This window comes from Oncorhynchus clarkii, chromosome 17 (assembly GCF_045791955.1).
Source record: "Oncorhynchus clarkii lewisi isolate Uvic-CL-2024 chromosome 17, UVic_Ocla_1.0, whole genome shotgun sequence".
Lineage (NCBI taxonomy): Eukaryota > Metazoa > Chordata > Actinopteri > Salmoniformes > Salmonidae > Oncorhynchus > Oncorhynchus clarkii.
The window spans coordinates 22807741-22832879 of NC_092163.1; the positions used below are offsets into that span (position 1 = coordinate 22807741).

A 25139-nucleotide genomic window follows, 5' to 3' on the forward strand; every position below is an offset into this window, starting at 1 on the left:
ATGAATATTTTATGTAAATAAAGTTGATGGTGATCAGTTACATTTTATACCGCACTTGCTGCAAGCAGACGTGAGAAAGCCAATGTATGTGTAATGCAATAGACATGTATTGGAGCGAGGTACTCGCTTACTGTAGGCACAATGCATAAATGGGTCACAGCTCTGAACTGTATAAGGCCACACAAATGGAATAGGCTATATTGCACTTAGCATTGAGCATTATGCGCTTCAACACTCCAGTCTTTGCACACTTGGAGTGAGTGTATCGGTGTCTGAGTGTAAATGTCTGAGTGTAAATGTCTGAGTATTCCAGTGTTTGTGTGTCTGAAGGTGAGGGTGTCTGTGCATGTTTCAGTCTTTCTGTGTAATTGCATGGTTCAACGTTTGAAAGTGAGTGTGTGTCTGTGTGAATGCACCTTAGTGTGTTTGTGAGTGTGAGTGATGTTTCCCACTCTCTCATCCTACTCGATCTCTGACACCGCACCACCTCCAGAGGAGGCATGGGTAGTATGCAGATTTTCATACCGTCCTTATCTCATCCCGAGATTTACGATATTACCGGCATAGCACACAAAGGGGAGCTAAAAACACGAGAAAAGCTAATTGACCTTCTATTATCAAAATGCTAACAAAATTAGCACAAACTAATAGAAAAATCACATAGACACTGTTAGCTAACTGCTAACGAGTGAAAAACAAACAAACTAATTGCAAAGACAAGGAAATCGAGCTCATAAAGCTATACAAGTTAGTAGCTACCGAATGTCATTTTTCAGTGAGTTTACATTTACAAGCAAAAGTGAACTAGGGGAATTGTGCAAATAAAGATGTGATGCATGCTTTTCTGAAGGAAGAGCAGCATGTGTAAACCGAGCAGATGGAGAAAGAACAGAGGAGGAAAAAATGCTAATAGGAAGCACAGGGAAATTTGTTTAACTGTGCAGATAACTCATCCAGAGTTTTTGACTTCTGGCAGAAAGCCATTAGTAGTGAATTGCATTACCTCATGTGTTCGCCACACAACTGAGACACACCGATAGATATAGAACGCTATGGACATACCGGCTCCTGCTGTGCTATTAAAAACAAACACGCGACTGGCTCAACTGTTCTGGGGAACTACGGTAAGCTTCATAATGTAAAATAATGTCACAGGTGAAATTAAGAACGCAATCTGCTTTATCTCCTAACGTATAACACAAGTTGACTGCAGGTATTAACTTAAAACCTTTTCACAAGTGAGTTCCAAATATCTCTGATGGTCGCCCCGTCGTGAGTCGTTTCATGCACATGATGTCAGAATGCACTCACTGTTCTTAAATGTGATTTTACACAACAGGACAGTTAACACGCACTGCCTGCAAATTATCTATAGGCTGTTTAAACTTGTCAATTTCAAATTATTTTCTAACAAATTGTATTTTTTAAGAACAGTTTGAATTGAGGTGTGTTCCGCCTCCTCATTAATTCACATAGAAGTAGCCCATTTCAGCGTTGCGGACAATTTATGTTTGAGGCTTTACTGAGCCGGATAAACTTCACTCATGTTTGCGCAGATCAAATATGCATATATTTGCGCAATCTTGCAAGAATTTGAAAATTCTCTTGCTGGCGCTCGCTTTGCCTTCCTTGTTGTTTTCCTTACAAATAATAACGTTGGACATGTGTGCGTTCCTATCAAAGTAAGTTCCTTATTTTTTTGTATATCGTGTTGTCGTTTCTACTGTAGGCGCATACAGTATCTATCCATGTAAGTATGTATGGAGCATAATGTAATTACAGTTTTATTCACCTGTTTTCAAGTACTACTGACAAATAATGCATCCCGATTATTGCATTTATTGCAATGGACACCTACGATGTGTGAAAAAATACTTTTTTGAAGGTTGTACTATAAACCGACCAAACTCATCTTATCTCCTATTATCTGTGGTTGATGCGAGGAAGAAAAGAAAAAGCAAGGCACAAACTACCCATCGTCAGATTACTTAATATAAAGTGTTTTACTCAATTATTTTGATCAGTGGTGAGCTCACCCGTGATGTGATTAATTATAAATAGTAATTGCTATTAGCTAATTCATATTGTAGTTTCTATCAGCCGAGAGTTATAAAAATATGACTGCTTGTGTTACTTCAATCTTTCCTCAGTTAGCGCCAGAACAAATGTAGCCTAAATCTTTCTAGTTCGGATGATTGTGTTATGCTGTACCTACTTCTGTGAACGTCTGATCATTCCATCCAAAAATAAACTGGTCACATTCTGGACATAACTTTGTAAGGACTGTGTTTGTGCAAAATGTTTGTGGGGAAAAAAAATGTGGCCAGCTCAAATGCTGATTGACACAACAATCGAAAATGAACGTTCAAAATAAGCGTTCTAACCAAGAGGTATGATCGTACGCAACAGGGACCACTGTAGGATGATCACATCCGTTTGTTGGTAAGTGTGAAATGGTTAAAAGTTAGCTACAAATATTTGTGAAAAACTTCATAGTTTAGATGGTTTTGAAAAAACATCCTGCTGCTTTTTTCAATACCCCGGTATACCACAGGAGGTTGGAGGCACCTTAATTGGGGAGGACAGGCTCGTGGTAATGGCTGGAGCCGAATGAGTGGAAGGGTATCAAATACGTCAAACACATTCTTTCCATATGTTTGATGCCATTCCATTCACTCCGTTCCAGACATTATTGTGATTTATTGTTATCCCTTCAGCAGCCTCCACTGCGGTATATGGTATAAATGGTATACTGCCCAAGCCTACTTCAGGGTGAAGAGTGGCTGAACTGATCTAAACTCAGCGGTGCCTGTGTCGGCAGCTGGAGCCCATCCAGACAGGCTTTATTTTAATGATCGTGCTACGTGCGGTGCGTGATGCTGCTTGTCTGTCTGTCTTCTAGCTGGCTGCTGTTTCTCTAGCGGGGAGTGGGGACTAGCCCTGGCACTAGAAGAGCATCCAGGCCAGGCTCAACCGGTGTTGGAGTAAACACATTTGTTATGGTCAAGAGAGGGAGGTTAGCGAGCCAATTGAGACGGGTCATGCACAACCCCCGCAGTGTGCAGTTTACGCTACATGAGTTACTGTCTGACAGACATTTAGTGTTTGAGATGAAGGACCTGAACTGCTTTCAAAGTGACCTTTTAAAGTGAGACTGACTTTCAAGAAGGATGTGCACTGTTTTATGCTTTAAGCTGGATTTATATAAAGCAGCTGTTTAAAAAGCAACTGTTTTCACTCTTTCAATGCAACTTCACTTAGATCACGAAGCAACTCACCCACGTTTGAAATTACCTGCAATATTCAATCAAAGTCGATAAATATGCTCTTCTTTACGGCAGTGTTCTACAATTTATCCACCCAGGGTGTGGACATTTCTGTTCTATCCCAGCGCTAAACACACCACATTCAACTTATCAGGGGCTTGAGTGTGCAAAAGCTATGGGTCCCCCAAGATCAGGGAAGAGAATTGCACTACTGTAAGAATTTGTTACAACAAGTTGTGCGTATTTCTTATTGGCCAAGTCCATGTAGTCCATCCCGGTATTGGTAAGCTTTCCACAGTTTATGGACTAATGAACACAACCCTGGATAAACCATCTGTGTCTCACTAGAGAGCTCAGCCTGTTTTGTTGACATTCCCTAAATTGCTGTTTTAGCCTTTAGCCTGTAGCCTGTGAGGGTCAACCCATTGCATCGCTGCCCGTCCAAACAAGCCCCTAAATGAATCAATAGCGCTTCCTAGACAGGATAAAAATGGTGGGGAAACTGCCAGGACAGGTTCAAACAATCCTAAAGCAGCCAGCCAGTAACTCACCAAAGGTTTTTGGAATTTTTATGAGGCCTGAGACAACCAGTATACACAACCAGGAGGAATTATGCCATAGGTTTCCCATTACCATGTGTGGACCACTGCATTTTGTAGGTCCTCATAAGTAAGATTCTTTAGGGAGCGCAGGTGGATCCCAAATGAATGCAATGGGCCATGTTAAAGGGAAAGGGGTAGTGTACAATTATTTGCCTAGTAACTTGAGCATTTCCTCATTGTCTAGTAGGTGCTAACATGCTATTGTACTAAAGGTCAGAGAAACCAGTATGGCCCTGTTGCCCGTATCAGTGTCTGCAGGAAGTGCTGCTTTGGCGCTTCTCAAACATCCTGTTGTAGTGCACGGCCACAAGGAGATGACATGGCTGAGCAAACTGACAGGTGAAACTGGACCAGCTGCATTGAACTGTTGCCAATTTCCTTGAATTTGTACAAAAGTCTATCAATTGCAGCTGACATGTCCTTTGAATTGTCAAACAGGAAAGTACACAGGAAAATCTCCTAAGCAATTTTAACACCCACAGTGCTTAAATAAACACTTTCAACATGTACATATAATTACCTGGAAAAGCGTTAAATTAACTTTGAAAAGTGTTGATAAATGAACACATTTTCAAATGTCAAAGTCCATCAATCAAGACAACTTTAGCGTGTTAGGCACCCAACACTTTCAGTGACAAATGTATATTTCAAAATAGTGACAAGCGACAAAAAACATTGATGTACAATTTTTCGGGCAAATAAGTCCAAGCCTTGCAATCATGGAAAGGGGACATTTTCTTGTTCTTTAAGACCTTGACAGAGTGCATTTGTGCTAAGTCCCAGGACCACTGGAAAACAATCAATTAGGAAACAATAATGATCGTTTTTTTCCCCCAATTTGTTAGCGGATATGGCACACAATATCATGGTCAGTCTGTTTATTTTCCTACTGTTTAGGCCTAACACCCAGAAAATTTTAAAATGAAACCTTCAAGCCTGGACACTAGTCTGCTTCTCACAAACTAACGACTGAGGCAAACGTCAAATTATTATAGAAAATAAACAAGCCACTATTTAAGCTTGCAGGGCGGATTACTTCCTATCAAATATCACTTGAAAGCCCTATCTGAACTCTAGGGAGATGATTGTTTTCCTTTAACACCATACCATAGTGTTGTTTCCAGTGTAGAATTACTGCAATTTTAGTTAACACAAAAGCCAGGCTTTTCTTTTAGTGAAATGTTGCTTTTTGCATTCCCCATGTCAACCACAGAACCAATCATTATAGACAGAAGATACATCAAGACACAGAGCATGTCCGGGTTCCAAAAGCAACATTCTCTGGGTAGTTTAGAAGTTGTTTGTTTGGTTAGACACCCATCAGTAAAGTTCATAGAATCCGGGGCTTGCGTTACAAGCAAGCAGAGCTCCACTGTTTTCCATGGCAGACAAAGTTGAGCTTCATGCATATGTCTGTCTGTGTATAGAGACTGATAAGGGAAGCAATCCAATCTACGTCCAAACAGTCACTGATCTATCAGGGGTCGTCCTTCTTCACAGCTGTGACAGAACAAACTCAGTCACCTTGCTAGCCAACAGAGTTGAGAGAACTACAGCAGCTCAAAGGGTTCAGAGACATACCCCCAAACAAAATGGCAGTTACATCAGTTTATTTTTTCTCTATTGGTCTAATAACTTAAAGAGGTTATATGTAATATCTGCCGGAAGGTGATCTTGAGCCAAAGGGGTACCCTAAATGGACTGAAATCGCCCATTGTCCAGAAATGTCCTCATTGGACAGAGTGACCTTTTTCACAACCATGAGCAAAAGCATACATTGTTTCCCCAATATTTTTTCATGGATTTGTGTGAAAACAGGAAATGCATGTATAAACATATAATATGCATATGAAACATGCAGCCAACATCCAAGCCACAATTTGACTTAAACAATGAGAACTAAACTTCCAAAGTGTATCTTTAAGGCAATTGTCCTCTAAAACACAACACAAGTAAGGGCCCAAAGCTGGCGGTAAAGGGGTGTTCCTCACATGCAGGAAATGTGAAGGTCGTCCTGGCGATGGATGACTCAAATACGTCCTATCAGTAGCATAGGGTGCAGCCTGCCAGGAAGTCCCTGTTTAAAGAAATGGTCTCAAGTTTTTATATCAGAGAGTTCAGAACAATAGAGAGAGATGATACACAGCAGTTTGACTGAGCCTCTACCTTAAAACCTCTATTGAGCAGATTCCTAACTGAAGATAAGTGCACATCACAGCATCTTTTTGGGTACACCTTCAAACCTCAAAACATTGAGTTTGTGTGTGTTAAGAGGGGGTGGGCCCCATGTGTTGAGCTTGAGTGGTGGGCCTGTGGACTTTGCAATGAACCCCTGGCAAGAACCTATAGGGGCCACAACAGATGCATACCTTAGTGAACTAGTCCTCTCGACGGGGGCAGATTGTGGAATGAAGTAATGATAAACCATGAGAGTTTGGCAGTAGAGTGCCGTTAACAGCTGGTGAGAGAGGCGCAAGGGGCCAAGGTCCACTACACATCCGAAAGTCAAGGGGACATGAGCAGGGCAGCAATTACGCTTGCATTGCTCTCCACACAGCTCAGTCAAAGGTATTCGAATAGCTTTGCATTGAATTATTTTGCATCACCGGTCAACCAGTTAACAGTAGACACCAACACTGTACATAGAATGGTTAAGACTTCAAAGTTTGTCAAGAGATTAGGCTTAATGAGTGCATACTAGCATCGTGATTCTGCTGGTGTGTGTGGATAGACTGGATGAATAACACAGTACTGTATTGTAACCCTAGTACAGTTCTGTCTGGTGGAGGGGTGAAGACTGATCGCACGACTAGATGTGTACCAACGGTTGCGTGCCATGTCATTGACTGTGCAGTTGGGCATCAGATGGCTATACAGTGACCCCCTTGGCATTTTTCCTATTTTGTTGTCTTACAACCTGGAATTAAAAATGGATTTTTGGGGGGTTTGTATTATTTGATTTACACAACATGCCTACCACTTTGAAGACGCAAAACATTTTTTATTGTGAAAAAAAACTAGACGAAAAAACAGAACTTGAGCGTCCATAACTATTCACCCCTCAAAGTCAATACTTTGTAGAGCCACCTTTTGCAGCAAATACAGCTGCAAGTCTCTTGGGGTATGTCTCTATAAGCTTAGCACAACTAGCCACTGGGATTTTTGCCCTTTCTTCAAGGCAAAACTGTTCCGGCTCCTTCAAGTTGGATGGGTTCTGCCGGTGTACAGCAATCTTTAAGTCATAACACAGATTCTCAATTGGATTGAGGTCTGGACTTTGACTAGGCCATTCCAAGACATTTAAATGTTTCCCCTTAAACCACTTGAGTGTTGCTTTAGCAGTATGCTTAGGTTCATTGTCCTGCTGGAAGGTGAACCTCCATCCCAATCTCAAATCTCTGGAAGACTGAAACAGGTTTCCCTCAAGAATTTCCCTGTATTTAGCGCCATCCATCATTCCTTCAATTCCGACCAGTTTCCCAGTCCCTGCTGATGAAAAACATCCCCACAGCATGATGCTGCCACCACCATGCTTCACTGTAGGAATGATGTTCTCGGGGTGATTAGAGGTGTTGGGTTTGCACCAGACATAGCGTTTTCCTTGATGGCCAAAAGGCTCAATTTTAGTCTCATCTGATCAGAGTACCTTCTTCCATATGTTTGGGGAGTCTCCCACATGACTTTTGGCGAACACCAAATGTGTTTGCTTATTTCTTTCTTTAAGCAATGGATTTTTTTCTGGACACTCTTCTGTAAAGCCCAGCTCTGTGGAGTGTACAGCTTAAAGTGGTCCTATGGACAGATACTCCAATCTCCGCTGTGGAGCTCCTTCAGGGTTATCTTTGGTCTTTGTTGTAGCTCTGATTAATGCCCTCTTTGCCTGGTCCGTGAGTTTTGGTGGGCGGCCCTCTCTTAGTAGATTTGTTGTGGTGCCATATTTTTCAACATTTTTAATAATGGATTTAATGGTGTTCTATGCGATGTTCAAAGTTTCTGATATTTTTTTATAACCCAACCCTGGTCTGTACTTCTCCACAACTTTGTCCCTGACCTGTTTGGAGACCTCCTTGGTCTTCATAGTGCTGCTTGCTTGGTGGTGCCCCTTGCTTATTGGTGTTGCAGACTCTGGGGCCTTTCAAAACAGGTGTATATATACTCAGATCGTGTGACACTTAAATCAAGTCCACATGTGTTCAATCTTAACTAATTATTTGACTTCTGGATGTAATTGGTTCGCTTATATTTTAACTTCTCTAGGGTAGGAGGCAGCATTGGGAATTTTGGATGAAAAGCGTGCCCAAATTAAACTGCCTACTACTCAGCCATAAAATCTAGAATATGCATATAATTAGTATATTTTGATAGAAAACACTCTGAAGTTTCTAAAACTGTTTGAATGATGTCTGTGAGTATAACAGAACTCACATGGCAGGCAAAAACCTGAGAAGAAAATCCAACCAGGAAGTGGGAAATTTGAGTTTGTAGTTTTTCAAGTCATTGCCTATTAAATATACAGTGTCTATGGGGTCATATTGCACTTCCCAAGGCTTCCACTAGATGTCAACAGTCTTTAGAACCTTGTTTGAGGTTTCTACTGTGAAGGAGGGGGGGATGGGAGCTAAATGAGTCAGAGGTCTGCCAGAGTGCCATAAGCTGACCACGTGAGAGTTAGCTTGCGTTCCGTTGCATTTCTACAGACAAAGGAATTCTCCGATTGGAACATTATTGAAGATTTATGATAAAAACATCCTAAAGATTGATTCTATACTTCGTTTGACATGTTTCTACGAACTGTAATATAACTTTTCGTCTGGACCTAGTGCTCGCGCCTCATGAGTTTTGATTGTGTACTAAACGCGCAAACAAAAAGGAGGTATTTGGACATAAATTTACTTTATCGAACAAATCAAACATTTATTGTGGAACTGGGATTCCTGGGAGTGCATTCTGATGAAGATCAAAGGTAAGTGAATATTTATAATGCTATTTCTGACTTCTGTTGATTCCACAACATGGCGGATATCTGTATAGCTTGTTTTTGTTGTCTGAGCACTGTACTCAGATTATTGCATGGTGCGCTTTTTCAGTAAAGTTTTTTTGAAATCTGACACAGCGGTTGCATTAAGGAGAAGGGGATCTAAAATTCCATGCATAACAGTTGTATCTTTTAGCAATGTTTATTATGAGTATTTCTGTAAATTGATGTGGCTCTCTGCAAAATCACCGGATGTTTTGGAACTACTGAACATAATGCGCCAATGTAAACTCAGATTTTTGGATATAAAATATGAACTTTTTCGAACAAAACATACATGTATTGTGTAACATGAAGTCCTATGAGTGTCATCTGATGAAGATCATCAAAGGTTAGTAATACATTTTCTCTCTATTTCTGCTTTTTGTGACTCTCCTCTTTGGCTGCAAAAATGGCTGGGTTTTTCTGCGACTTGGCTCTGACCTAACATAATCGTTTGGGGTGCTTTCGTCGTAAAGCCTTTTTGAAATCGGACACTGTGGCTGGATTTACAACAAGTGTATCTTCAAAATGGTGTAAAATACTTGTATGTTTGAGGAATTTTTATTATGGGATTTCTGTTTTGAATTTGGCGACCTGCAGTTTCACTGGCTGTTGACGAGGTGGGACGCTAGCGATAAAGTCGGGCAGGAACTCAGTCATAAAGTAGGGGACGTTTCGGAACCGACAATCAGTCCAACACCGTCAGTGGTCGACCATCACCCACAGGTGTCTACCGCATCCTCGCCCTTAGTTGGACATGAGCGATTGGCCGTCATTCCCAGATTCATGTATAATCTTGTTTGTCAGTGGCAAGCCATCGCTGAATCCTTTCTATCGGTTTTAGGATTAACACTTTTGACTGCCCATGAATTTCATTTGTATTATTCTGCCATTTTTTAAGTCATGCCCGTCGCCCCTCCGTTCTTGACTTTTCCTAAATAAGTATATATAACACACTGTCGATGAATCGTATTATCACAAACAGAACTGGAGTGAATGGTTATTCCCCATTGGCCCTCCTTTTCCCGACAGTTGAAACTGTAGTGCCCAGCTGATAGTCACCCCAATAATTGCCTCGGAGCTAAACCTGAACTATACCGGAACTAATTTCACACATATAAAAACAGACTAAATAAATGAAGTAAAGTATGATTAGGGGTAAAAGGGTATGAATGGGTTGATGAGCAAGAGAAAGATGCATAATTATGTAACCGCCAATTGTGAATGAAGAACAGGATGGGCCATTCTATTGTATTGATCTGTTCTAATTATAATCTACAAAATGGCATGTACCCTATTTCAGGGTTGGCAAGGGGAGCAATGTCACCATGGACAATTTCTTTACTCCACTGTCATTGGCAGGCACCATGGATAAAGTGAGGTGGGAGATCCCTCCCTCTGTGCAAAATAAGGCACTTGCACAGCCATTGTATTCCACAATATGGCTGAAGAATGACAAGACGACGGGGACACAACAAAGAGAGAACCAAAGACTATTATGCATTACAACCAAAGGTGCGGTGCATTCGGAAAGTATTCAGACCACTTGACTTTTTCCACATTTTGTTACGTTACACACATTCTAAAATTGATTAAATTGTTTGTTCCCTCAATCTACACACAATACCCCATAATGACAAAGCAAAAACATGTTTTTATAAACTCTAATACAGTACCAGTCAAAAGTTTGGACACACCTACTCATTCATGGGCTTTTCTTAATGTTTACTATTTTCTACATTGTAGAATAACCATAGCTCTATTTGGTAAAATGGAAATGATCTTCTACCACCCCTACCTTGTCACAACACAACTGATTGGCTCAAAAGCATTAAGAAGGAAAGAAATTCCACAAATGAACTTTTAACGTGGCAAACCTGTTAATTAAAATGCATTCAAACTGACTACCTCACAAAGCTGGTTGATAGAATGCCAAGAGTGTGCAATGCTGTCATCAAGGCAAAGGGTGGCTACTTTGAAGAATCTCAAATATATATATTTTTTGGTTACTACATTACTCCATATGTGTTATTTCATAGTTTTGATGTCTTCACTGTTAGAAAATAGTAAAAATAAAGAAACTTGAAGCACCTTTGGCAGCAATTACAGCATCGAGTCTGCTTTGGTATGACGCTACAAGCTAGGCACACTTGTATTTGGGGAGTTTCTCACATTCTTTTCTCCAGCTCTGTCAGGTTGGATGGGGAGCGTCGCTGCACAGCTATTATTAGGTCTCTCCGGAGATGTTCGATCGGGTTCAAGTCCGGGCCTCTCAAGGACATTCAGAAATTTGAACCAAAGCCACTCCTGAATTGTCTTGGCTGTGTGCTTAGGGTTGTTGTCCTGTTAGAAGGTGAATCTTCGCACCAATCTGATGTTCTGAGCGCTCTGGAGCAGGTTTTCAACAAGGATCTCTCTGCATTTTGCTAAGTTCATCTTTCCCACGATCCTGACTAATCTCCCTGCCGCTGAAAAACATCCCCACAGCATGATGCTGCCACCATGCTTCACCGTAGGAATGGTGCCAGGTTTCCTCCAGACGTGACGCTTGGCATTTGGGCCAAATAGTTGCTATTTTTTTTGCAGATAGATTGTAGCTTCCATCAATTGTACGTCAGTGCATAATTTCCAATCCCCCATATCATTTTTGAAAATATACACACACACACACACACACACACACACACACACACACACACACACACACACACACACACACACACACACTACATATTTTTTTAATATACATTTTTCCTTTATTACCCTACTACCCCTCCCACAATTGGTGCAAACTAGTGAACAACAACACTCGCCTGTTTTTCCATCTTATACATATTATATACATTTTATGGCCAGTCTATTTTACAATATTTCTATTTTGTTTGTTTTTACTCCAGTCCTTCCTCTACCCTCAACCTCTTCCATCTATTTATGATGCCCATTTTATTTGCCATATCTCTCAAACTGTGCTCTTTAAAAAAATGTTCTCAACCTATATTCGTTTTACAGGCACAGTATGTTTTACATTGGTTATCTTGTTTTAGTCGCAACCTTCAGCTCCATTCAAAACCTCCCATCCATCTCTTAACACCATCCTTATTGGATTTCAATTTGCCATATATTTTTCAACCGCGCTGTGATGTTTCATGAAAGTTCTGAACCTTTCTATTCTCATTGTTTCTACCGATTGTAAATATTTTTTTTTGCTAAAAGTATTATTATATTATTAAATCGATTGACTGTGACTTTTCAGATCGCACAGTAGTGCGAATCTGCAGGGTTAGCTCCAGGTAAATATTGCAAATCTTCAGCCATTCCTGGATCTATGACCAAAAACAAGCTACATATGGACAGTACCAAAACAAATGATCTAATGATTCTGCCTCTTCACAGCAAAATCTACAGAGCTGGGAAAGTTATATCCGCCATATAAATAACATTCTATTGATTGCAAGAATGTTGTATAATAATTTAAATAGAAAAATATATACGTTTTGAATCCGGCCTCATTTTGCGTATCAGTTCATAAACCACGTGCCATGGAAAAATCTCTTCCCATCTACTTCGCAGTCTATATGGCAATTTTTTGGTCATTAAATGAAACTGGTATACTTTTTTCTTTATCACTATTTTCTTTAACCAATTATGGTCTTTTATGCAGGGCCGACAGACAAGTTACTTACTCTTTCCGCTTTCCTCTTACATTTTTGTGGTAATGCTGCAATTAGTTGGTTGTAATTTTGGGTCAAGCAGAAATTTACATATGTTTTTGTTAGCTGCATGTATGAATAAAAACATGAGCTGGCGAACACACAGAAAAAGTATGTATGACATAACTCTACCAGTCGTATTTATTATATAATTTACGAAGATAGTTTTTAATAAATAAAAAAGGCAAAGTGAGAGGTCTAATGCTTTAATATTTATTCATTTCTGTCATTCGAATTCATATTCATTATATAAATAGGCCCGTTTTAATTATTTTCTGGCTTGCCGTTCCAAATAAAATTGAATATTTTTTCTCTCTCCATTTAATACAAAAAAAACTGTTCACTAGGTGTAGGCAAGACCATAAGCAAATAGGTAAACTGGGACATGACTAAAGAGTTAATCAGGGTGATTTTTCCACAAATAAAAAGGTATTTGCCTTTCAATGGTAGCATTATCTTAACTATTTTTGCAAACTTTCTATAAAAATGTATTGGAGGGATGGAGGCCACTGTGTTCTTGGGGACCTTCAATGCGGCAGACATTTTTTGGTACCCCGTCCCCAGATCTGTGCCTCGACACAATGCTGTCTCTGAGCTCTACGGACAATTAATTCGATCTAATTTCTTGGTTTTTGCTTATATAGACAGGTGTGTACCTTTCCAAATCATGTCCAATCAATTGAATTTACCACAGGTGGACACCAATCAAGTTGTAGAAACATCTCAAGGACGATCAACGGAAACAGGATGCACCTGAACTGAATTGAGTCTCATAGCAAAGGGTTTGAATACTTATGTAAATAAGGTATCTTTATATTTTTAATACATTTGCAAAAATGTCTAGAATTTTAAAATATATATATTTTAGAATAAGGCTGTAACGTAACAAAATGTGGAAAAAGTCAAGGGGTCTGAATACTTTCCGACTGCACTGTACGTCAGTGTGCCAAGCAAGTGAAAGTTACGAAGATTTGTGCCATTGTGTGAAGACACACAATGTGAGCACGAGCTGACAATAATAATCTATTTTTGACTGCTGTCATAGACACATTCATTATAATGCCATTATTGCTTTTGTTATGATTTTTCACTATTTATCAAGGCCACTTGGTGCTTATAATGATGTTTAGGCTACTGATGTTTTCATCATCTGACCACATGTCTTGCTGACCGTGTGTCTTAGTGGTTGGGCTATTAATTTTGTCATTATAAACAGAAGCTGTTACTGTGTTCGAACACATATCCTTTCTGTTTCACTGTTGTAACAGTGGCAATCCACGAATAAAATTGATTTAACACTTGAATTTGGGTGTTTTCTGTTTTTACATATAGCATACAGTTTATTTGGGTGTTTTCTGTTATAAACTAATGAAAATGTTTAATTTGAAATAAAATAACAATTCTATTCTAATGTTACCCAAGGCCTTCATAAACACAATCAAATAATATTTGTTTGCGATAGCATATATGAAATATATAAATTACACTGTTAGAACGTTGCAGTCAGAATGACTCCTCATTAGCTTGAAGGGGTGTCCCTCGAGGCCCAGCGGTTCTAGTGTTAAGAGTGAGAGGTTGTTAGGGTGTGTGGCAGTGGTCCACTAAGCACACATGGCCAATAACTGCATGGGATCAAATCTTGCCCCCGCCACCACTTTCCTCATAAATATACTGAAAAACCTATGTTAGGACTACAGAGCTCTATTATCCCTACAAAAAAAAGGGAGGTGGTGGTGGAGGGAAAGAGAATCTGGACTCCTCAGTAATAGGGAATACCCCGTTCTCTCAGTTTTTTTGCCCTATATCTAAAATATCCTAGCATATGGAAAGTAGCATATCGTAGTAACAGCTACATTTACTAAGACTAATATTTAATTAATTTAACAATTTAATAAGCATCAAGTCATTGTATTGTGAGTAACACTGATTCTGCTTTGTTTCAAGTAGTGGTGTACAGTACTTAAGTAAAATTACTTTAAAGTACTAATTAAGTTTTTTTGGGGGGGGGGGGGGGGGGTGTCTGTACTTTACTATTTACACTGGAAAAAGTATATGAACGCAACATGTGAAGTGTTGGCCCATGTTTCATGAGCTGAAATAAAACATTCCAGAGATGTTCCATACAAAGTGTTGTGCACAAATTTGTTTACATCCCTGTCAGTGAGCATATCTCCTTTGCCAAGATAATCCATCCACCTGACAGGTGAGAAGCTGATTAAACAAGCATGACCATTACACAGGTGCACCTTGTGCTGGGGACAATTGGCATGCCGACTGCAGGAATGTTCACCAGAGCTGTTGCCATAGAATTGAATGTTAATTTCTCTACCATAAACTGGCTCCAATGTCGCTTTAAAGAATTTAGCAGTACGTCCAACCAGCCTTCAGGGCTACTTTCAGAATTCGCTACAATACTTTCATATTCTTGTTCATACAGTGCATGCGAAAAGTATTCAAACCCCTTGACTTTTTTCACATTTTGTTACGTTACAGTCTTATTCTAAAATGTATGAAATTCATGTTTTTCTTCATCAATCTACACACAATACCCCATAATGACCAAGCGAAAACAGGTTTTTAGAAATGTTTGCTAATTAAAAATAAAATATACTTTATTTACATAAGTATTCAGACCCTTTGCTATGAGACTCGACATTGAGCTATGGTGCATCCTGTTTCCATTGATCATCCTTTAGATGTTTCTACAACTTCATTGGAGTCCTCCTGTGGTAAATTAAATTGATTGGACATGATTTGGAAAGGCACACACCTGTCTATATAAGGTCCCACAGTTGACCAGTTCATGTCAGAACAAAAATGTCTGCAGCATTGAAGGTCCCCAAGAACACAGTGGCCTCCATCATTCTTAAATGGAAGATGTTTGGAACCACCAAGAATCTTCCCTAGAGCTGGCCGCCCAGCCAAACTGAGCAATCGGGTTAGTAGGGCCTTGGTCAGGGAGGTGAGCAAGATCCTGATGGTCATTCTGAGAGAACACAAGAGTTCCTCTGTGGAGATGGGAGTACCTTCCGGAAAGACAATCCTCTCTGCAGCACTCCACCAATCAGGCCTTTTAAGGAGTTTGCCAAAAGGCAGGATCAAGGGAAAGATGAACAGAGCAAAGTACAGATAGATCCCTGATGAAAACCTGTTCCAGAGGGCTCAGGACCTCAGAATGGGGTGAAGGTTCACCTTCCAACAGGACAACAACCCTAAGCACACAGCCAAGTCTCTGAATGTCCTTGAGTGGCACAGCCTGAGCCTGGACTTGAATCCAATCGAATATTTATGGAGAGACCTGAAAGTAGCTGTGTAGCGATGCTCCCCATCCAACCTGACAAGAGCTTGAGAGTATCTGCAGAAAAGAATGAGAGAAACTTCCCAAATACAGGTGTGCCAAGCTTGTAGGGTCATACCGAAGAAGACTCGAGGCTGTAATTGCTGCCAAAGGTGCTTCAACAGAGTACTGAGTAAAGGGTCTGAATACTGGGCTCCCGAGTGGCGCAGCGTTCTAAGGCACTGCATCTCAGGGCTAGAGGTGTCACTACAGACACCCTGGTTGGAATCCAGGCTGGATCACAACCGGTCGTGATTGGGAGTCCCATAGGGCGGTGCACAATTGGCCCAGCGTCGTCATTGTAAATAAGAATTTGTTCTTAACTGACTTAGCTAAGGTTAAATAAAAAAATATGTAAAATGTGATGTTTTTTTAAAATACATTTGCTAAATTTTCTAAAAACATTTTTGCTTTGTCATTATGGGGTACTGTGTGTAGATTGAGGAGAGAAAGATTCTAAAATTGATTAAATTGTTTAACATAAAATGTGGGGAAAAAATCAAGGGGTCTGAATATTTTCCAAATGCACTGTATAGGCCTACTCTTATTAATTATTATATTAAGAATAGGCATATGTTATAAGATTATGTATTATATATTCTTATAATAGTATAATTCATATGATACCATATTCATACTATTGCACATTTTTAAATATTTGATTCCTGTTTTCAATATTACGATTATGTTGCTGCAAAAACAAATGTTTAAGAGTCATAACTTTTAAATAGTCCTAACTGGAGAGGATAAATAACTATTTCAATATGTTAACATCTAATAATAATGTGTAACTCACTTTCAGTGTTTACTTACTTTCGTCCTTCCATTTATTTTGTAGTTTCCCAGTTTACCATTACAGTGTCGGACCAAGTCGTCCATGCGACTCATGAGAAAGGCTATCTTCTCGCAACCAGGCTCTCTTCCTTCAGTCCAAGTTATTTTGTCTCCTCGTATATCTTTAGTGGAGTCGCTTCTTTGACTAACCAACTGTCCGTCAGTAAATTTACCAGTCTTGTGGAGGGCTCTCACATCTTCCAAAATACTCAGTCCAGTCTCTTCTCCAAGGAAATTGTCAACAACACAGATGCCGTGCTTATTCATACATGGAACGATATAGTTCATAGCCAGTTTTTCCGGGGGGGACATCGTTTGTCCGTTGGTCTTATAGCTGAGCTTAATTCCTTCCCCAGTCTGCTTGCTGTCAGACACACTACCCGAGCGAGTTGCCAAAGTGATCAAATCTTTCATTCTTTCGCCATCTGCAGGCGGATTTGAACGTCCAGTGTTTGTGGTGCTCTGAGAAGCTGTGTCATTCTGTTGCTCGGTGCTTTTCTTTTTGAACCGCTTGCCTTGCCCTCCTTTCGCAGTCCGTGCGGGCTGTTGTGTTGATTCGGGCTGCGGCTGACACTGAGGTTTTTCGGCCTCTTTGCAAAACTGCTTGTGCTTCTTCCAGTCCGATTTCTGGTGTTCTTTACTACAGTAGAACGAGTTCCGACATCGTCCACATTTAAGCAGGTTTTCCATCTTTCCACAAAGCTCACAATACTGCTGGTCCCTGTCCAAATCGGTCACGACGGCGCTTTCCTTCGCGCTCTCCGTCTCCATGCTTAAGGCAGAACGAGCACCCCTTTAAACCTAGCTCTTTTGACGCGCTGCTACCGTGTAAGTTTTGGAAGACTCCCAAAACAATACAAAACGAAATTGGAGAGCGGCGGCATCCCAGTTAAAATATTTAATCACGTGGTGAATTGCCCTCCTTTTGGGTTTGGTAATAGATAAAATACTGTTTGAGCACGACAACCAATTGCCTGACTCTCGTTTGCAGTGTGTCGTTCTGGTCGAGTCGCATGGCGCCGACGCACCGTACCCCACCCCCTCTCCCCCTCAACTTCACTCCACACGTAGTCCAAAGTAACCCAACCCCTGACGTCAGCGTAACGAGGGCAGGGCCAACGGCTGAGGGGGCCAAGGCCCGTCCAAAGGTAGAAACAAAGCGTGCCGTTTTTTTCAATTCGCCGTTGTTTTTGTCATTCAGATCGTTATTAAGCTATAAGCACTCATTATTTTATATTTTCAGTTTCAGTTAAAGTGGTTGTTTACATCAGCATGTTATGTTTACTTATTATAAATGTGTTACTAAATTATGAATGTGTTATGAAGTCCTTAGGTACATTTCATGATTTGATGTCCCCAATGTTCTTTTCATAATTAAATAGAAAGAGTTTTGACCCGCAATGAAGCTTTGTTAATTTGCAATATGAAATTAGCCTATTTTGGACACTCATCCATATATGCTGTCATTCATCAAATTTACTTTTATACTAGGATGAAGAGTGACAATAACCTAACATTAAAACAACTATATATTCAGAGTTGATTTTAAACATATGATGCAACATTATAAATATAATATCATAATAATCATAAAATCAGAAATATATCTCCTATATCATAAACCAGAAATACCTGGACTGTAATGATAATAAACAGCAACACCTTATCAAAACTGTTGACAGCAATTTACTACCCATTGATGTTTGACTCATTCACTGAAAACAGATACTGACGAAAGGTCGTGTTCCTTTACCCACAAATTCCTCGACACCAGCAGCATATAATAAATTAGGATTAATATTAAACCGAGTTGAACACCTGCTTGGTAAATACTGGCACTCTTACAGGAACTGTTGGAGCGGCTGCACGTACACAGTTGGCTTCAGTCCTTTTAGAGAGGAGGACCTCATATAACACTCAACCTTCACCTCTCCTGAAGAGGAAGACATGAATGTGTTTCATTGTAAAATCAAGGAAGACCAACCTGCAACCTTACTGTCTCCAGGGTTATAATAAACCGTGAATTGGAAGTGTATCATTGCTAAAGTCAAAATTATAATGCTCAACTTTGGAATAAAAGGGTGTTGGAGCATTTAAAAAGTTGAGCATGCAATTCAAATAAAATATGGTTCAAATATCAACAACAACAACAATATTTGGATAGGGATAATACCCATTATGCTGTATAATCAGAGGGATATAAAACGACAACAGCACAAATCGCCAAGTAGAAACATTTGGTAACACTTTCTGAGGCACACATACCTTAAAATTGCATAATGCCTTATGACATACTTATTGTAAATTATAACACTAGAAAGTGTTACCAAGTTTCTTCTAGGCACTAGACTAGGGCCAACTCAGCCACCACATGAAGTGTGCCAAGGCACTGATTATGACATGCCACCCTTGGATATGACAAAAAAATCACCCAAATATGATTATTTCCCATTGCTATCTTAGAGAGAGGTAGAGAATTGGTCTGGGACAGACATATTGTCTGCCATGTTTTTGAAGGGAACATTAGGGGCTTTTTCCAACTGCTTTTTACTGTAGTTATCTTGAAGTTAATTTTAGATTACAGTCCCGAGGGAATTGCTTTTCCATCTAAGCTGACTTGACCACTGGCCCTTTCCCAACAATTCAAGCTTTCTTTAAAACAAATATAGTTTTGATCAACTTTTCTAAATTGATCGACAGCCCAACATTGTGGCGGTTATCTCACAGCAAAGAAAGTGTAGATGTTGTTAAATAACGGTGTTAGCTACCTCTGTGTAGTGTGGAACAAAATAGACACTTTTTAATGTTGCATTTAACACTATTAGTGTTAGCTTTCAGGGAGTTTCAGTAACTGTAAATAATTGATAATCAACACTAATACAGTTGACTACTTTTGAACACTGTAGAGTTTTAACTTTAATTATACATTGTATAACCTAAAGGTTAAGATGTTATGTTCTCCCACAGGGAAAGTCTTTATAGTGGTTGTTGTTTGCACAGTAACCATTAACATCTCTCAGTGGCTACATCTGGGGCGTAATTATCCCTGATATGAAAAGTGCTTTGATAAGGTCTGTCTGAGTAACAGTTGGCTTGCTGGAACTTTTCCTGCTAACGCTATCTTAGATAAGCTAAGAAGGGAGGCTATCTTCACAACAACTTTTAGTAACTTTCTATGTGAGGCACATGCATTTATTATGCTTTATGATAGGCCTACCCTTGTAGTTCATTATGGCACTTGCTGTAAACTGCCATAACAACTCTTAAGTAGTTATAACATCCTTATAATACACTCTCTCGCCTCTGAATTCTGAAATACCCCGTTATACAGTACCAGTCAAAAGTTTGGAAACACCTACTCATTCAAGGGTTTTTCTTTATTTTTACTATTTTCTACATTGTAGAATAATAGTGAATACATCAAAACTATGAAATAACACATATGGAATCATGTACTAACCAAAAAATTTGTTAAACAAATCAAAGTATATTTTATATTTGAGATTCTTCAAAGTAGCCACCCTTTGCATTGATGACAGCTTTGCACACTCTTGGCACTCTCTTAATCAGCTTCATGAGGTAGTCACCTGGAATGCATTTCAATTAACAGTTGTGCCTTGTTAAAGTTAATTTGTGGAATGTCTTTAATTTTTTATGCGTTTGAGCCAATCTGTTGTCTTGTGACAAGATAGGGGTGGTATACAGAAGATAGCTCTATTTGGTAAAATACCAAGTCCATATTATGGCAAGAACAGCTCAAATAAGCAAAGAGAAACAACAGTCCATCATTACTTTAAGACATGGAAGTAAGTCAATCCGTAAAATGTCAAGAACTTTGAAAGGTTCTTCAAGTGCAGTCACAAAAACCATCATGCGCTATGATGAAACTGTCTCTCATGAGGATCGCCACAGGAAAGGAAGACCCAGAGTTACCTCTGCTGCAGAGGATAAATTCATTAGAATAACTGCACCCCTGATTGCAGCCCAAATAAATGCTTCACAGAGTTCAATTAACAGACACATCTCAACATCAACTGTTCAGAGGAGACTGTGTGAATCAGGCCTTCATGGTCGAATTGCTGCAAAGAAACCACTACTAAAGGACACCAATAAGAAGAAGAGACTTGCTTGAGCCAAGAAGCACCAGCAATGGACATTAGACAGGTGGAAATCTGTCCTTTGGTCTGATGAAGCCAAATTTGAGATTTTTGGTTCCACGGATGATGTGTGGTTCCCACCGTGAAGCATGGAGGAGGAGGTGTGAAGGTGTGGGGGTGCTTTGTTGGTGACACTGTCTGTGATTTATTTCGAATTCAAGGCACACTTAACCACCATGGCTACCACAGCATTCTGCAGCGATACGCCATACCATATGGTCTGGGCTTAGTGGGACTATAATTTGTTTTTCAACAGGACAATGACCCAAAATGCACCTCCAGGCTGTGTAAGGGCTATTTGACCAAGAAGGAGAGTGATGGAGTGCTGCATCAGGTGACCTGGCTTCCACAATCACCTGACCTTAACCCAATTGAGATGGTTTGGGATGAGTTGGCCTGCAGAGTGAAGGAAAAGCAGCCAACAAGTGCTCAATACTGCGCCTGTCCAACATCACTACTCTGGACGGCTCTGACTTAGAATACGTGGACAACTACAAATACTTAGGTGTCTGGTTAGACTGTAAACTCTCCTTCCAGACCCATATCAAACATCTCCAATCCAAAGTTAAATCTAGAATTGGCTTCCTATTTCGCAACAAAGCATCCTTCACTCATGCTGCCAAACATACCCTTGTAAAACTGACCATCCTACCAATCCTCGACTTTGGCGATGTCATTTACAAAATAGCCTCCAATACCCTACTCAACAAATTGGATGCAGTCTATCACAGTGCAATCCGTTTTGTCACCAAAGCCCCATATACTACCCACCATTGCGACCTGTACGCTCTCGTTGGCTGGCCCTAGCTTCATACTCGTCGCCAAACCCACTGGCTCCATGTCATCTACAAGACCCTGCTAGGTAAAGTCCCCCCTTATCTCAGCTCGCTGGTCACCATAGCATCTCCCACCTGTAGCACACGCTCCAGCAGGTATATCTCTCTAGTCACCCCCAAAACCAATTCTTTCTTTGGCCGCCTCTCTTTCCAGTTCTCTGCTGCCAATGACTGGAACGAACTACAAAAATCTCTGAAACTGGAAACACTTATCTCCCTCACTAGCTTTAAGCACCAACTGTCAGAGCAGCTCACAGATTACTGCACCTGTACATAGCCCACCTATAATTTAGCCCAAACAACTACCTCTTTCCCAACTGTATTTAATTTATTTATTTATTTTGCTCCTTTGCACCCCATTATTTTTATTTCTACTTTGCACATTCTTCCATTGCAAAACTACCATTCCAGTGTTTTACTTGCTATATTGTATTTACCTTGCCACCATGGCCTTTTTTTTGCCTTTACCTCCCTTCTCACCTCATTTGCTCACATTGTATATAGACTTGTTTATACTGTATTATTGACTGTATGTTTGTTTTACTCCATGTGTAACTATGTGTCGTTGTATCTGTCGAACTGCTTTGCTTTATCTTGGCCAGGTCGCAATTGTAAATGAGAACTTGTTCTCAACTTGCCTACCTGGTTAAATAAAGGTAAAATAAATAAAATAAAAAATACTGTTGGAGAAACATTCCAGTTGAAGCTGGTTGAGAGAATGCCAAGAGTGTGCAAAGCTCTCATCAAGCCAAAGGGTGGCTACTTTGAAGAATCTCAACTATAAAATATATTTTGATTTTTTTAATCACTTTTTTGTTTACTACATGATTCTGTATGTGTTATTTCATATTTGTGATGCCTTCACTGTTATTCTACAATGTAGAAAATAGTAAAAATAAAGAAAAACCCTTGAATGAGTAGGTGTATCCAAACTTTTGACTGGTACTGCATGTTTGGATAGTAGGTAGGCCTATTATATTCACTTCATGGCCAGCCTGACTGTCATCTCCTCAGTTGCTTATATGGCCCACTTTACTGCCACATATACAATGACTCAACAACATTGTCACTGGGGCACAGGGTATGTTTGGCAATAACTCACCTTCTCCTTTCTGCTCAATCTGACGGCGGCAGCGACTTTGCTCGCCCCAACACTGAATGCTTTGTTAGGCCCTGCCATGGCGGTACTGACGTTGGCACCTGCGGGTAGACCTGAACCCACACGTGGTGTTGGAAGCGTCACAGTACTGGCATTGCCAGTTTTGGCTTGCAGCTGTGTTTACCTCTCCGATGCACGTATATGCAAAACAGCTGTGTGAAAGTGACCTTTTGCAGTGTTCTGAATGAAAAGTGCACAACACCATCTCATTATGGAGGCATAGTCAAAATCATAATCAATGATTGGATAGAATGAACCCAGCAATTCATGGATAAATAGTCCAAGATATCCTTAAATCTTTGCAATTTATCCATTATTCTCACACAGGGGATTTGACTAAGCCATACCTTCACAGTAGAAGGGTGTAAGCATTTAAAGAGAACGTAGAGAGAGTACTCAAGCAACAGCACATTCACGACCCATATAAACTCCCACATCTCTCAGTCTATGATGTATTGTCTCGCTAAGAAAGGCCCAGTCGACCCAAAGTGATAAGAGCCCTGTTTTTTTTTATCAGATGCATACCAGATATAAATTCCTGCCCCTATCTACATGGCGGCTCTATTACCACCTCCATTAGAGGGTATCACAATATACCAACCCCTTTCAGAAGATGCCGCAAAAAACGGAGGTCATTAATATACTATTTAACCGTCTCTGTTTTGTCCTCATTTTTGTGTCGCTTATGCGGTTCACCGCTCCCATGGAAAACAAGGGACCCGGTGTCTTGTTGAGGTTTTGTCCATGTGGGTAGACGTTTTGATATTCTTGGCCGCCTACCACGCCAGCTCATTTTCGAGGTTGCGTCTGAAATGGCACCCTATATTCTTCCCTATCTAGTGCACTTTTGACCAGAGCCCTATGGCCTATAGCCCTTAGAGCCCTAAGCACTACATAGGGAATAGGGTGCTATTTGGGATGGATCCCAACTGTTTATTGTGGAGGAAGTCAGGTGTGCTGTCTTTTCTCTCTCTCTCTCTCTCTCTCTCTCTCTTCCCTTTCTCCTCGTCACCTTAAATAAACCAGACGGTCCCACGAATCAAACAAACATGGGCACTGCCAGGCACCTCTCTGTCACAAGGTAAACATAACAACTTGTCATAAGCTAGACATAACTAACCCTGTCGTAAGTCATAAGGTAGACAAAAGTAAGCAATGTTTCAGGCCATAGAGCTATACTAGCTATACTATTCTTGTTAACCGTACTTAAATAATCAATGTAAATGTAACATTTATTTATTTAACTAGGCAACAAGTCAGTTAAGAACAAATTCTTATTTACAATGACGGCCTAGGAACAGTGGGTTAGCTGCCTTGTTCAGGGGCAGAACGACAGACTTTTACCTCGCCAGCTCGAGGATTCGATCTAGCAACATTTTGGTTACTGACCCAACGCTCAAACAACTAGGATACCTGCCGCCCCAAATTACACAATCGTGTACACAGTGGTGTTGACTTTACCTGAATAATTAAGTGAAGTGTACTGAAATGTTGTCGACTTTACTTAAATATACTATGTTATTGTAACATAACACTTTTGAGTGAAGTCACTTTTGAGTGAAGCTAACACACAAATGAGTTAAGCCCTGTCACGCATGCTCCTGCTCCTCCTCTCTGGTGCTCGATGGCGCCAGGCTTCCCATCATTACGCACACCTGTCACCATCATTACGTGCATCAGCGCTTCATGGGACTCACCTGAACTCTATTACCTTATTGATTGCCTCCCCTATATCTGTCACTTCCTAAGTTTTTCCCCTGTGTCTGCATTAAGGTTGTTTTGTTCCCATTGTCCAGACGCTGTCCCTGTTTTGTTATTTACTAAATATTCACTCCATGCCCTTGCTTTTCATCTCCCAGCGTCTGTCCTCACAAGCTCACTTGAACATGAAAACTTGCTACTCAAATGGCTTAAGGAAACCGATTGCACTAAACCTATTAAGTTGCAACAACTCAACACACTTTAAACCAATTAAGCTGTGGCAACTCAATATACAGTAATTTCATAACAAAACTACATAAACACATGTATGATGGAAAGATGGCCCAAAAACATGGTCTTTATGAAATAAAACTGTTAATTAGGACACATTATTCAAATGTTCTATGTCCCAGAAATTACGTCTTAAACACGCTTCTAAACATGAATAATATAATTCATAAATTCAGTCAATACAAAAAGTAAATTCTCCAATATCAATTCAAATTTCCTCATTGCCTCC

At 40.1% G+C, this 25139-nt stretch overlaps 1 protein-coding gene across 1 annotated transcript in view; it reads right to left on the minus strand.

Annotated features, from left to right (window-relative positions):
* Positions 1-17833, minus strand: part of LOC139370551 (egl nine homolog 1-like) — a 45725-nt gene extending 27892 nt beyond the window's left edge. Inside the window, exon 1 of the mRNA XM_071110118.1 lies at positions 16746-17833. Within this exon, the coding sequence (XP_070966219.1) occupies positions 16746-17537 (792 nt within the window). The 5' untranslated portion in view covers positions 17538-17833. The remainder of the gene's footprint in view (positions 1-16745) is intronic.
* Between the last annotated feature and the right edge of the window lie 7306 nt (positions 17834-25139).